The sequence below is a fragment of the Gymnogyps californianus genome, chromosome 2 (assembly GCF_018139145.2).
Source record: "Gymnogyps californianus isolate 813 chromosome 2, ASM1813914v2, whole genome shotgun sequence".
Lineage (NCBI taxonomy): Eukaryota > Metazoa > Chordata > Aves > Accipitriformes > Cathartidae > Gymnogyps > Gymnogyps californianus.
Window position 1 is genome coordinate 145,802,178 of NC_059472.1, and position 14,587 is coordinate 145,816,764.

General features: G+C 42.0%; 1 protein-coding gene across 2 annotated transcripts in view; it reads left to right on the forward strand.

Moving 5' to 3' along the window:
- The first annotated feature begins 3,214 nt into the window (after nt 1-3,214).
- The window catches only part of CACNB2 (calcium voltage-gated channel auxiliary subunit beta 2), a 262,350-nt gene continuing 250,977 nt past the window's right edge, over nt 3,215-14,587 (forward strand). For both annotated transcript variants that reach the window (XM_050892249.1, XM_050892250.1), the window contains exon 1: nt 3,215-3,325. In XM_050892249.1, the coding sequence (XP_050748206.1) occupies nt 3,215-3,325 (111 nt within the window). The remainder of the gene's footprint in view (nt 3,326-14,587) is intronic.

The window sequence follows — 14,587 nt, forward strand, 5'->3', positions numbered from 1 at the left end:
TGAGAAGTGGTTAGGCATAGCAGGTTGTTTTCCCCTTGAGAAAAAACAAGCAATTTGGAATCTCTGCATACTGTTTTTACACATTGACCCTTATCCTGGAGCAGATGTGGCCAAAAACAGCATGCAGAGGGATGACTGCATGTGTATGTGTTCAGCTGAAGGATTTTCACTGCGCATTTCAAGGTTAGAGAACTCTGTTCAACTGCTAAACAAAAGGAGTGAAACAGTAAGATACTTACAATTATTTTTCTAGGCTAATCTAGCCACTCATTACATCAAGGCAATGAATGATAATTGCTACTAAAGAACAGTTAGGTGGAATATTTTTTCTTAGGAAGAAAAATGAAATAAACTTACTAGAAATTTGGAGGTGATTAGTGTGTGGAGGGGTTTTGTGGGTTTTTTTTAGAGAAAACTGTACAACACAACTATTTCTATTTAACCGTTTTTTTTAAAGTTAGTGGGTTCCCTTTTGTTTATTTGTGCCTTAAAAACTTCTCTCCTGAGTCCCTGCTTTCTACAGCCCTTGTATGTGTGTATACAAACAAGAAAAATCATTACCTTTATCTTTTTATAAAGGGAAGAAAAGAAGACAAAGTAATCATAAAAGATACAAGACTCAGCAAACAAAAAATGAACTTCATTTTCATATTCAAGCTCTAATTTATGAGGGAGTAGAAATACCCTTTCAACACAGATACACAATTTATGGTTTTAGAAACTGTAATGCTTCCAAAGTGATTTCTACTACTCTTAAAGAAGAACGGTATACTTGAAAAAAAATGTTATGTTATTTATATACTCATTACAAAGTGAAAAATCCAGAGGGCAATATGAAGGACCACTGTTACATAATTAAATAACTTCCACTCCCTTCTCTGCGTGAGAGAGAATAGGCGATCTCTGATGGATGCCTGAAAATTTACCAAGCAAATGTACTGAATCAGAGTGGATCACGTGCCTTTCGTACAGAATGGTTTGAAACAGAAGGATAAATGGTTCCAAAGCTATAAAGGTGTTAGAAGTCAAAGTCAACATCTTTCAATAACAACACCCCGCTTAGCAATCAGTAACAGAAATACTGGGTTTAGGTTCTTTAGTAAATCTTTACGTACGTATTATCCTTCCTTAATTATTATGATGGTCAAAAAAAGTAATTCCATTAAAACAATCTAAATTGGAAGTGACAAAGAAATAACTACTTCAAGGCCTATATTAGAAGGTGGAATATGCATTCTTCCCACCAAATGTGTAAAGAGAAAATACCTTTTTGGTTACAGCCACTAAAAGAATATCTGGAAGCAGTCCAGGCTCTAGCATCTTTATGGTTTCAAGATTGTTCAGCATCTCTATTGAATTGCTTGAATGAAATGTAAGCACATAAAAGACATTCATTTCACTTAAAGTTAAGGTTCTGTTTTGCCATAGACAACAACTTCGACAAAATTCTAGAAATTATCTTTAAAGAATACTATGACAACTTTTCAAAATGAAAGGTGAAACTTTTTGGACAAATGAAAGTTCTCAAGCTTCTTGAAACCTTGGAGCACTCCCACCTGCAGAGAAAGCCAATTCCTCCACAAAAAAATAGGTAGCTCCTGCAGGACATTTTCACTATTCATATGAGAAAACCCGTAGGGGTAAGCTAATTCAGAGAGGCAATTTATTAGCTGTTATGAAAAATGCGATAAATCAACTATGCAACTGGGAGAAAGCTTGAAAATACTTCTTGAAATTGAACTGGCTTTTGTGCTGGTTTTGGTTCGCTGGCTTCTTTTCCTGTATGTGACTATTATATTGCTCTTAGTAATGGTTATGATTTTAAGTATATGACATTAGGCCACTCAGAGTTTCTGTACTGATTTTTCACTGTTTACAATCAACTGGTAAGAGATTTCACAAACAATCACAAAGTGATATTGAAAACATAAGTTTCCCTCTCGTGCTGCGTGGAGCGCAGCTAGGTCCAATCCAAAGACAACACAAGAGGTAACAAGTCTTCCTCTACAAAATCTTCTCTGACTACAAGTATCCGTCCATCGTGTGCTTATGTGGTCAGAGGGTTCAGTCTCTGTCACGACAGTCATAAAGTTGGATTTTGTTTCCAAGAAACGAACAACAGATCATCTCGGGGTGGAGGGTGATTTTCCCGGGTCAGGTTTAGAACAGGTCTTTCAAAAGCCTCCTGTGGGGTACCTGATAACACGACTGAAATTGTGCTGCTATAGGTTATATAAAATTAGACCGTGGGCTTCATCTCACCTGCTAGCTAGGAATTACTCATCCCTTGTTGATACGTCCACGGGAATCTCCAAGAAGTACAGGAAGAAACCGTATCCGCAAGACAGACCTATGGAACTTTCTCTTTGGAAAGTGCAGGTTTGTTCACTAAAACCCACCATACCCCATGACTCGGGCTTCGATACGGGTTGAGACACGCGATGCCACACGGTCAGGGACGAGCAGCACCGCAGGGCTGAGGGAGGGGTGCACCCTGCCTCCCCCCCGCTCTCCCGGCCGTACCTGGCTGGGCGGGGACGGCGGGCTGAGGGGGAGCGGCGCGCCTCTCCCACCGCTCCCGCCCACACCGCGCCCGCGCATCGGCACCCCACAAGCCACGGAGTTGCCTGACCCGCGGGAAGCGTCCTTTGCAAACAACTTACGGCGGGGCCGACGCGAGCGAGCGAGCCCCTCCCGCCCTCGGCCACGGCCGCGCCGGGGCTGACCCAGCCCGGCGCACACCCACCGGCCGACCCACCCCTCCCGCGGCCCGGCCGAGTGGCGGGGAAAAAGCAGGGCCTGACCCCCCCGCGCACCCCCAGCCCCAACTTTCTCGCTCGCCCCCCCCCGGCGCCCCCGCCCCGCGGCGCCCGGCGGGGAGGCAGGCGCCGCCCCGCGCCCGCCGCCCGCCCGGTAGCTGCCGGGAGGGAGATGCTCGTTGTCACTTTCCCTCTTCCCCACGCGCCGCCCCCTGCCCTGCCCTCCCCTCCCCCCGCGCCCGGCGGCGGCGGTGCCCCGTCCCCCGGCGCCGCGCTGCGCGCTCCCCGCCGGCAGCAGGCAGGGCCGCGCCGCCGCCCGCGTCCCCCCGCCCGCCCGCCCCCTCCCCCGGCATGGCCGGGCGCTGAGGGGCGCCCCGCCGCCCCGGCTCGGCTCGGCACGGCACGGCTCTGCCCCGCCGAGGGGCTCGGCGCCCAGCCGCCCGCTCTCCTCGCCAATGGTCCAGAGCGACATGTCCAAATCGCCTCCCAGCCCGGCGCAGGAGGTGCAGATGGAGCTGCTGGACAACCCCCTGCCCGCGGCGGCGGCGGCGGCGGCGGCAGCGCAGGTACCGCGGGGGCCGCAGGGCTCGGCCGGCGGCCCGGGGCTGCGGCAGGGAGCGGGGCGGGGGCGGCGGGGCCGGGCCGGGCTCGGAGGGCTTCGCCCTGAGGCGGCGGGCGGCAGGCTGGGAGAGGCGGGGAGGGGAGCGGCGGGGCTGCCGGAGCTCCCCGTCCTTCAACTTCGGCTCCCCGCCGTCGGAAAAGTTTGACGGCTCTCCTAGGACGCCCGAACCCCCTGTCCTCGCCCCCACCCCCAAATGCCATTTAATTAACACGCACAGTGGGATGCTCTGTGCCACGGAAGCTTCGTAAGTCAAAAGAACCTTGGGGTTATCTGGAGGGTGGATATGTAAGAAGACGTCGCTCTTAAGGTGCTCTTCCGTGCGTGTATTACTCATTTTTCCCTGCTCCGGTAACCTGTTGTATCTGTACCTGATGCTTACCACGCACTGCTGAAACCTTCCTCATCTGTTACACAGGCTGGTAATAGTCTGTGTTGATGGGGGAAGGCGATTCACGCTGGTTGTTGAGCAGGAATTTTGGGGAGGCTGAAGGTGTTGAGCACGCTGCAGATTTAAGCTGCTTGATTACCGTGCAGAAGGTGGTTGGACAGTCATCTCTGAAATTTTAACAACTCGGTCCATGGGCACTGTGTTCAGGTGGATGGATGAAGAGAAGGCGGCAGGGTATGGATGTTTGCACACTTGGTAAAGACTTTGTATTTTGAAAGGTGGTTCCTGTTTAATATATGAATGTTGCATAATATCTTCGAGTTTGCAATAGTTGGCTACAAAGACTTACGGTGCTATTTTTAAACCCAGTAAAAGGGTGGTAAAATCTGATTGCGTGCGTTTTAAATTACAAACATGCTTGTTCTTGTTAGGAAAGAGTTTTTTTCCTTTTGGGGTGGCAGTTTTTATTGCTGCTGCCAAAGCTATCTCTGATGCTTTATTTTCTTTGAGAAGGTGGTCCAGTTTCATCACAGAAGTGCTCGATTGCCAGAGGAGAATGCTGTCAGTCTGTCAAGAGACTCGCTAATTGATCTTTACTTACTGGGGACCAGTGACAGCAGAAAAAGATCCAGGCACTGAAACAGAGACTAGGTTAAGCTAAAAAAGAAAAAGTGTCTCTTTGGATGTGAATTTGACTGCAGTCTCCAAGTGCAGAACAGACATTTCAGTAGGGCCATATGCTTTGCCAGCTTCTCCAGAAGCAGTGGCAAGGGATCTAGTTTCTGACCTACAAATCCCCCCACTTTTTATATCTTTTCAGCCCTAAGCACAGAATCGGCAACTGTCGAATCGTATGGTGCCTCTCTGCTGTGGACAAATGTCAAATACTGATCATAAAATTGATTTTCACCCCTCCTTTTAACTAGGCATAAAGAACCTCTGTTTAGAGAGGAAGGATAGTTTGCTAACACCCACGTTATTTATGTTTCCGGTAAAGTACTAATACTCTGTTTTATAGAATTGGTTTCTGAACACTCGCAGCCAAAAAGATCCACTTTTTAAGATAGTAATAATGCAGGTTTTTAGTTCAGGGAATATTTTTCAGTTTTCAGAACCAAAGCCATTAGGCAAAACAAGAATCATATCTTCTCCATATATACATATTCTAGTCGTACATAAACCTTTGGTGTAGAGGAAATAAGATTATGGAAGCAAAAGAGCCCTTCGTCTGAATAATAGTGTTAGTTAATTCCTTAGATGCACTGCATTGAGACTATTATTCTGATTTGAATTTTTACTCCATTAACATGATTTCCAAAAAAACAATATTGTAAGATCTTGCTGCTTTAGAACATACTCACAGTGAGGAGAGGCTTAATGAGAACGTGTGACTCATCAAGTAGATTGCCTACAGGTACTTCAGTTATGCCCACCGCTATCTTTTTCACTAAGGTACTTGAGTATCAATCCTAGAAACATTTCGTGCCAAGTAATGCGTCAGGAAAAAAAAAATCAACACGCGAGCTTATGGAGTGATATCACTCCTAAAAGTATTCTCTCAAAAGTGCTACTTCTGGGAATTATGATTTAGCAAAATATAATTGAAGAGCCTTTGTAGAGTTGTAACAAGCCTCAAAATTTCTCTTATCCAAGAATTTTATATTTGCAAAGCTGAGGATTTCTTTTAACCTGGCTGTACATCATGGTCGATATCTTGGATCGTGCCTGTCCATCCATTTTGGCCAAACTTGTCACCACTTGGCAGAGGAATGAATGTAGTTAACACTCTGGAAGTAATTACTCTTAAAAGGTGGTTAAAAATGTGAAATATTCCTAGATAGCCTCTGTGTAAAATCTGTTTCTTATTTTCATAATGCATTTTCATAACAAGATCTGCAAACAAAATAAAATCCCTTTAAGCGTAGATCATGACAGTTACACTGTACTCTCCCTGGGAAGTTGTTTGCAATGGGGACAAGGTATTGGTGTGTTATTCTGTATTACCTAAAATTCTGTGGCTTTTAGGTCCATATTACTGTAAAAACATAGTTCTAGGTACTCACTGTGATCCTAGTCCAGATGGGGTTGCGGTATAGTTTCAGATGTCCAGTTTTATCCAGATGAATGCACATGCTAACAGTTACACTTTGGAGTTATTCACAACGTCCAGGTATATGTCAGTGCAAAGTGGTAGTTTTAGGTGTGGCCCTTTTGTAATAAAATCAGCATTTGATTTTCTGAAATTGTAAAACAAGCAAACTCTGTTCAAATGCATCAGTGGTCGATGATCAGTATCTGTTTTTTAAAAAAATCAACTCCAGTCCTCTTTTTAATTCTTTATTTCAAGAACCCCTTAATTCTAGGAAGTTGAATTAGTAGAATATTCAATTTAATCGTTTTAATTAACCCAGATGCTATGCTGATTTGTTTATAATATATTATAACATCGCGTATTAATGCCTTTCATGGTAACTCTTGGCCTCTCTTCTTCTCTTTTCCCTCCCTCCCATGTAATTTTTTGCTGATCCTACTTCAAAGTCCCTCAGTCCCCAGAAATCATTAGATTCAATTTCTATTTTCTCATCGTAAAGCTTCCTGTGTTGTGTCATAGAACAGTCATAGCAAATCAGATCAGTAGATTATACGATATGTTTCAAAGAAAATACAATGAAACCTTGTATCAAGCGACTACAGACTACCTTGTGGAGGGAGAAGGTATCTTACCCTGGATGAATTCTTCCCTATTCCCCATTATTATTTCGCTCTTGTTCTTTTTCTTGCCTTCTTAGGCATCATCTGTCAACGCAAGTCCTAACAACCTGACACATTTTAAATGAAAACAATTCTATTCTTGATTGTTTTCTTCAGGTCTTTCACTTGCATTTAGATTTCCTCTGTGCCCTGATACTGTTAAGTGCTTCCTCCTTCCAAGTCTAAAGGCTTTATCGTCCCAGGAGCTCTTGGCTCCAGCTGGTCGGGTTGCATTGCTGAAGGTAAACTGCAGGCATGGGGGTTAGGGACAGGCTTGTTCAGTTTTCCTTCTGTATTGACTGCAATTGATGTTAACATGAATTTTAGAGTAATTTGCATGTGGTGACTCCAGAATATCAGCTTAGTTATTTGGCCCAAGTGCTGACTGTTGTCCTTCCTGGATCTCCAGCTATCTTTTCAGTTGCATAGCACCATCCTTTCACTGCCTGTCTTGTGGTAATGAGGAATGGAAAGAATAGCCAGAGATTTATTCTCAGCAGATTAATCACACTGCCCTCTGCTGCTCTCTTTCAGCTGAGTTGATTTATCAGAATTCATACCGTGTTTAACTGTTCTTCAAATAAACATTTTGTAATAGCATATTTCCCAGTACTGACTTGCAAGAATACTTTGTAAGCAATAAACAAACAAAATTTATATCCCTTTGCTTACTTAAATAATAACAATAACCATTCATTATAGAGGCATGGAAGGTTTTACTCTCTTCTGGCAGCATCCCTAGAAGCCAGATCCAATGTGGCAGCAGCTCAGTGGAGTATATACAAATGAAGAAGAGATTAAATCCAACTCCATTCATTGGACTTTCTCATGGTCCTCAGCAAGAGGTAGTGTTTTCTCTCCTGATGTGGTAACCTCCTTTCAGTGTTGTACTCCTTACTGACAAAAATAAATTTTAATATTCCTTCGCTGAAGGAAGCCCTTCAGGTTTCAGCTGTTAATTTTCTGATGATTGTCCTCTGCTCTTCGGGTTTATTTTGCATTGTCCTGAACTCTGTCAGTAATAGGTGATCTTGCAGGCTCATCTCTTCCAGAGACATTTATTTGTCACTTGGGTATTACACATCATCAGCATGTATGGGCTATAATAATTGTTTTTTACATTTTCCTAGGGTGTAAAATCCCTCTGAAACAATTCAGCAGTTTCAGTCCTCGCTTATTTGTGTATCTGGTAACCATCTTCTAGAGGCGATCTCTGGTTTTGTCTTGTTTTGTCTCTAGGTTTATAATTTGAAACTGTTATGGATGAAAAGTTCCTGTACTCTTCTAAGGCTGGCTTCTCTGGAGTCTCAGTTACTTTTCTTCTGCTTCTTTTACTCAATTCTTCCCTGTGCCAGGATAGAAGAGTTTCAAAATAACAGAAAGCAACCAAAATCACCCTCCCTGCCCTCCAAGGGCTTGCCTTAGTCTCTGTCGGCAGGGCAGCAGACACTTAGCAGAGGGAACCTTCCACGTAGTTGGCTGTTGCTCCCTGCAAATATCTTTCTGTCATAGAGTCAGATCTCTTTTTCTCTTTGCTTGTGTAAGAGAAATACAGAAATCCATGGAGAGCAGGTGGGGAGGAGCAGGCACGTGGCCTACAAGTGTAGTTGCCAATCTTAAAAGGCTGCAGGAGGCACAGTGGGGTTTGGGCATGAGCTTCAACACCTTCTGCTGTTGCGTGCTCCTGTTTTGCTGAGTTGGGAGCAGACATCTTCATCACTGGTGTTACAGGGAGATGTGCAGCAGATTTGCACTGAGGTGGGTTCCCAAGTCACTGGGGAGGAGGAGAGCAGGCCAAGTCCCCTACTTCTTGTCTGGCGGGTGGAAACTGCCAGGTGACCTGGTCTGAGGCCAGGGTGAGAGCACTGGAATATGGCTTAGAAGTGTAGGAACTGGTGAGAACTGGGCTATTTCTGTCTGCAGTACTGGCAAGGCTTTATCACAGGCCAGCAGAAAAGAGCATCAAAGATTTAACCCTGTTACAGATTTCTCAGCAGAAATGGGTTTTCTTCTTTATGGGGGAAAATGGAGCATCTGTCAAATACTTATTTTTAGATTATGTATGCAAGTTTAGATAAATAAATTATTTGTGGGGGTTTGTTTGTTTGTTTGGATGGGGTTTTTTTGGTGTAGGTGGAAGATTTTATAAAAGGACTGTGGAATGGACTTAGCAGACTCATCCTTGTAGCTTGTGTGAACTCTATGACTGTATATGGAGATCCTCACTTTGATAGGATTCCTGAAGGGAAGTCTTGTCTTTGCTGAATTGTGTCCTGATAGCAAATGGTATTTGTTTGAAGAAATCCAGGTTTTGAGACCTAACCTTGGGATTCTTCTCTGCTATGGGGACATGAGTCTGTGCTCCTCAGGCAGCTTCTTTACTGAAGGTATGTCACAGGGCTGAGCGCCTGTCATAGGTCTGCACTGGTGTTGATCATGTAGGGTGACCTGAAACCCTGTCCCTGAGACAGAGGCAAGCCGGTATATATTGCTATGTCCAATATTGCCTCATTGCCCCTGTTTCCATTGTGGAATGGAGCTGTGGAGTGCTGGGGAGCTCGTCACCAAGGTCTACGTACGTCTTCCAGCCCTTGGCCGTACTGTCAGAAGGCTGACCACCCCTCAGTTACGAGATTAGTGTGATTTGTGGTGCAAAGAACAGAAATACTCATGTCTCTTTCTGTAGCTGACCCTTTATATCCGAAGATGCGCAGTTTGTGTTGTTTGAGTGTGGTTGCGGGGGTTTACAGTTATGCAGCTGATGCTGGAGGCTACACCACCCGGTAGGTGGAGGGTATCGTTTCAGAGTGGTGGCAAGCCTGGCCATTGACCAGAAAGGGCTCAGGAGGTCTGACCTACAGGAACATTGTGCTGCCTTGCTGTAAGGAATTGATTAAAGTGGCAATTACTTGTTTTTCTAAGAGGTGGATGGAGCTTGATGTGCATGTTCTGCACTGTCCTGGCATGCTATTCTTTGCCTGGGACATGGGCATTTTTAAATATCTTTTAAAGCTTTTGCGTGGGAAGGAAAAATGCTTAGTGTGCTTTTTCATTTTTGACTTTTCTAGCAATTCTCTAATCCTTCAGGGGGGCGCTCATTTCCTTTACCTTTAGGTATTCTTTTGATCCTTGTAATAGGTCATTTGTTCATCTGAGATGGTGAAGCCTCATTCCAGCTCTGAATTTTTATTTTCTGTTTTTGTTCTCTCCAGTTCCTTTCTTGCATCATTATTTCTGTTCTGAGACCTCACTCTACATCAGTGACTCTGCTGCCTAAATTTTCTGCACCTTTCCTTTATTCTTTGAATGAGACCAGCAGGATAGTTTTTAAGGGTTTATCTTTGCCACTAACCATGATCTCAGTCTCAATGACTGGTGCTATTTTACCCATTATAATTAGTAAAGGTTCAGACTCAACCCTGTGTATACTGCTTTTCTCTGCTTTGATGTAAAGTACCATTGGAGTGGTTACTGGTAAAGGACATTTTAAGACTTTTACTGAAAATCAGTTCCCTGGTTGTAGATAGTTGGTCATTTTACATGTTTTATATTCCCTCTTCCAGATAATAGTATTTTGCCTACAGGGATAAACCATGCCTTCTGCTTGTTGTGTGTGTTAGAGGATTAAATCTTACTGGTGCATGCTTTTCACGTGTTGAAGCAGAACTTCATTAAAATTAAAGGATTTTACTGAGCGACATTGATCTCATCTGTTTGCAATAATGAGTAATTGTATATGAAACTGTTAATTATCAGGAAACTGCTATGCATGCCTCTAATGCTTCATATGATTCCCATGTTTTGTTTGATTAGAGTTGCACAATGTACTTTCACGTCAGAGTTGGAAAGCAGAGTCTTTCTTTGCTTTATTAAGACTTTGTTGATGAAATGTTTTTTACGAGATTACTTTGGTAGGGCTTTCTTTGGGTTTTTTTAAGGTTTCGCATTGTCTGCCAGGTATTTTAAGAAGCTGTAGAACATAAGTGCGTGTGTTGTGTTTCTTGTCTCTGGCAACTCAGCCAATTTTAAAAGAACTTCACACATCTGACTAATAAACCAAGCTACAGTTTTCATCTTGTAAACACGTACATGTATACATAACTTTATTTGTGTAAGATGTTATGCTGAAATCCAGTGAGAAAGTTCCTGTCAGCAAACTTTTTATATAAACAGGCTTGTTCGCAGTGCTGGAGTTGGTTGTATTAAAATTAGCTGGGGCAAATGATGGTACGCCATAGGCAGCCGGTTATGCTGGGTTTCGAGATTGTTAACATTGGGCACCGTATACCGGGGTGCAGAGACTTGTGGTCCCCTATGGTTGTTCTGTTAGGTAGAGCTACTGTATAGGTTGAGAAAGACCGCCCCGTGTTGCTGCTTTTACTGGCCAATGTCCGCACGTCATGATTCAGCCCTTTATTTTTAGCTACGTAATTGCAGCCAACTGCTGCACAGAACACAGATAAGGCAGCTAATTTTAATATGAAAATCACAGTAACATGTTGAGTTCATTGTGAAAAAAATTTCTTTTTTGTTTTCCAGAATCGAAAGTAACTGGTAGATTGGGTTTTTTGTTTTTTTTTTTTTGTTTACAAAGGTCTTGTTCTTGCATTAAGCTCTTATGGAAAAAATACACTCAAAGAAGCAAAACATAATGAATATGACAGGACGAGTATTCATGATTCTCCATGAGAGACATATTTAATCATTTTTTAAAATATGTAAGAATCTGTTTTGTTTATGGAAGACTTATCTCATTTTTAGAAGACAGTTTCAGGCATTTCTGACTGTGGGAATAAGCTTGAAAGGCCTGGAAGACAAATGTAAGCCTAGATTAGCATCCTTTAAAATAGTGAGAAGAGTCATCAAATCCCACTTTTCCCACGTGCCGAAATTGTCCCCCTTTCCTCTGATTCAGAGTTTGTCTGTGCACCGAAGCAGCTGTAAAACTGACTTTCCCTGCACTGTATAGCCATGGCCTGCCATCATGTCAACTGTTTTTTTGTGTTTAAAGTTAGTATTTAGCTTGTGCCTCTGAATATTTTTCACTTACATAAGACTAGAACAAAAATGTGCATGTTGCTATGCACAAAAAAAAAAAACCCAAAAAACCCCAAACCTGAAAAATCAAGGTAAGTTTCAGTTTGATCTGGATTTGCCATGTGATGTTGCCCAAAATAAATACTTTTAGGTTTTGCTGTGCAGGTAGAGAAGTGTGCATTTTATCTGTGCTTGTAAAGCGTTTTTATTCTGCTCTTGTTTTATCCTCATCACTCTAGACACAGTCCCTCTCCTGCCTTTGTAGTAATTTTTTGCATTATAAAACCAAACACTGTGATTCTTTAACTAAAATAAATATTGTAGAAACTGGATACAAATACAAAAATATGATTGTGAAAGAGAATATATGTACATTTTTTCTAGTATCTCCTTGGGGATTACAAAATACTATATTGTACATTATTTATGAAATTGCCTAGACAGTGTGGTCTTTATGTAGATGCTTTATATTCTTGAGCTGCTATGTGAATGTTTTGAATTCTTTATTTTTTGTAAGTATATTTCCATATTCTTCCACAAAAATTGGGGAAAAGAGGGTCAGAATATTGGTGGGTAACTACAGTCAGTTACCTCAGTAAGAACCATTTTTAAGAAGTAAATTTTGATTTAGAGACATTGTTTTATTTAAAGACTGCTGATGTCAAAGGTGCTTTTTCTGTATTTTACGTACCTTAATATTATATTAGGTGGAATATTATATTGGGTGGAAAAAGATGGTTCTCATAGAACTGTTTATTCTAACAGTAACTGGAAAATGTTTGGAATAATTTGCTGGTAACAGTGGTTCCGATCTACTTTTTATTCTTATAGATCTATGAAGACCTTTCTATTATCAAAAAGTTCTTCTATTACCAAAGATCCCTTTTAGAAATGCAACCATGTAAAGTCATTCCTCATTCAATTTGCATTTTACATTTTGTGACCTACTGGGTTACAGTTCTAGACTCATCAGAAAGTCGTATTCTCATCCCCATAACGTGTAACATGCTGATTTTTATATAGTTCTGCCCTAACCAACGTATGTAGTATCGGTTCATGTGCCTTTCAGAAACTTATTACATGGCTTTTTTACAGTTTTGTAGAAATCATATGAATTTGACAAAATATCTTTCCCATAAATCTGTATTTTGGGGGAAAATGATTGCTTTTCTTGTAAGTCATTGTTAGCTCAGTGACATAACAGATATTAAATTATTTTTGCTGAGAATCAGTGTCAGGCTGACAGTTCTATTGTTACTTGAGTCATTCTTTCTAAAAGATTGGTATAATATTATATTTCAACCAGTGCTCCAGACTTGCCCAGAATCAACACTTATGGTCCAGATACAGCCTGAGATTGTTCTCTTTCATCTCGTGGTGGCAAGTTACCTGGATTTGTCAATTTGATAAATGATCTGAAGTTAGCAGTGGCTATCTGTTGTCCTCCTCGATTACTCTTAGATTGCAAAATATTTCATCATGCTTACCATATGTGTTGCTTCCAAGAGCTACAGCTCAGATTTTGAAGTCATGATCTTAAAAACTTGCCAGTATGAGATTTTAAGTGTGCCTGCGAGCCTGCGCTGGAGCCCACCCTTCCCCACCATGAGAACCAATGGGACTCAGGCCCCAAGCTCAGCATGGTGCTCTGAAGATTGCCCAAGCCCAGGGAAGGACATGCTTTATGCACCCAGGCAGAGTTTTATCCCAGGGTTTGCTGTATCAGGGCCAGGTTGTCAGGAGTGTTGTGTTGTAACACACGCACAGCCACGTTCTCCAATAAGCTGATCATAATTTTCTCACCATGCTTAAACCCAGGACTGACAGCGGCTTATGGCCAAAGTCAACAGCAGGATGCGGATGCATGGACTTGGAATCCTAGGAAATAATAGTGGATAAATAATATAGTTTATTAGTGTAATATTTTGAGATACCAGCACGCTAGTACCTTATTATCAAGAGGGGGTTTTGTTGTATATTTTAGGGACAACAATGAAATTTCTGGAAAGGAATTTTTATTCTTGGGAGAAGGATTGTGAGATAGCATGCGGGAGGATATGAAATTACTCTCTGAAAATTTAGTATGTAGGTGATGGAGGCTGGTATTTGGTTTTGTGTTGTTTGGGTTTTTTTTTTTCCCTGAGTTATTGTGGAACTCGAAAGTTCAGTGCTGAATGCAAGATGAGAGCTAAGATTGGGAATAGGCCAAGGCAGACCTTGAAAGTGAAGACAAAGACCTTGTTTATTGCAGGGAACTGTAGGAGGTATTTAAAGACAGGAGACGTGATCTAGAGAGATGGATTAGTAAAATGACCTTTACAGTGGCATGATGAGTGAGGAAAAAAATTGCATTTATCAACCTCAAGGAAAATAATGTTTGTAGTAGTCAAGACATTATTTTGATCTAAGTTTAGATGAATTTAAGCAATGTGACTAGATAGGAAGGGCTGTTTCTTAATGTAATTGTGCAGAAAAAAGCTGTGAGATTTTGCTATAGCTGGGAGGGATGCCCTGGGAAGGGTCTGAGGTGGTGTCATGGCACAGTTTACAGTCATCACAAAAATAAGTGGTTGCAAATAGCATAGTTTTAAACTCTTTTTCATGTTTTTTGAAATTTGTTTTATGGTGTTTATTGATGGTCCGTATTCATCGCACAGAACAAATAGCTTTTTTAGGGGTGTTGGGCCATTTCCTGTGTTTCTAAACCATAGTTTAATAATTTTAGCTTCAGCCAACCCTTGCTTTCTCCTGGTGTCTTTTTGATTTCCTAATAGATGAAAATGATGCCTTGCTTTTTAGTTGCATATCATCCCTTTTCCAGTTACATATTTAGTCCTTTTTTATTGTTATACTGCTTTTACTTACTTCAACTTTTTTTTTTTTTTAAATTATTATTATAAATTCTTTCTCGGTTGTAAGATTGTATCTGAATCAACAAGTTGTTGGTCACTTCTTGCTGTTTGATGTTCCCTCAGCTGACTGGGCTCATAGCTGTGATGTACTGGAAACTGCTCCAGTATCTCCTTTCCT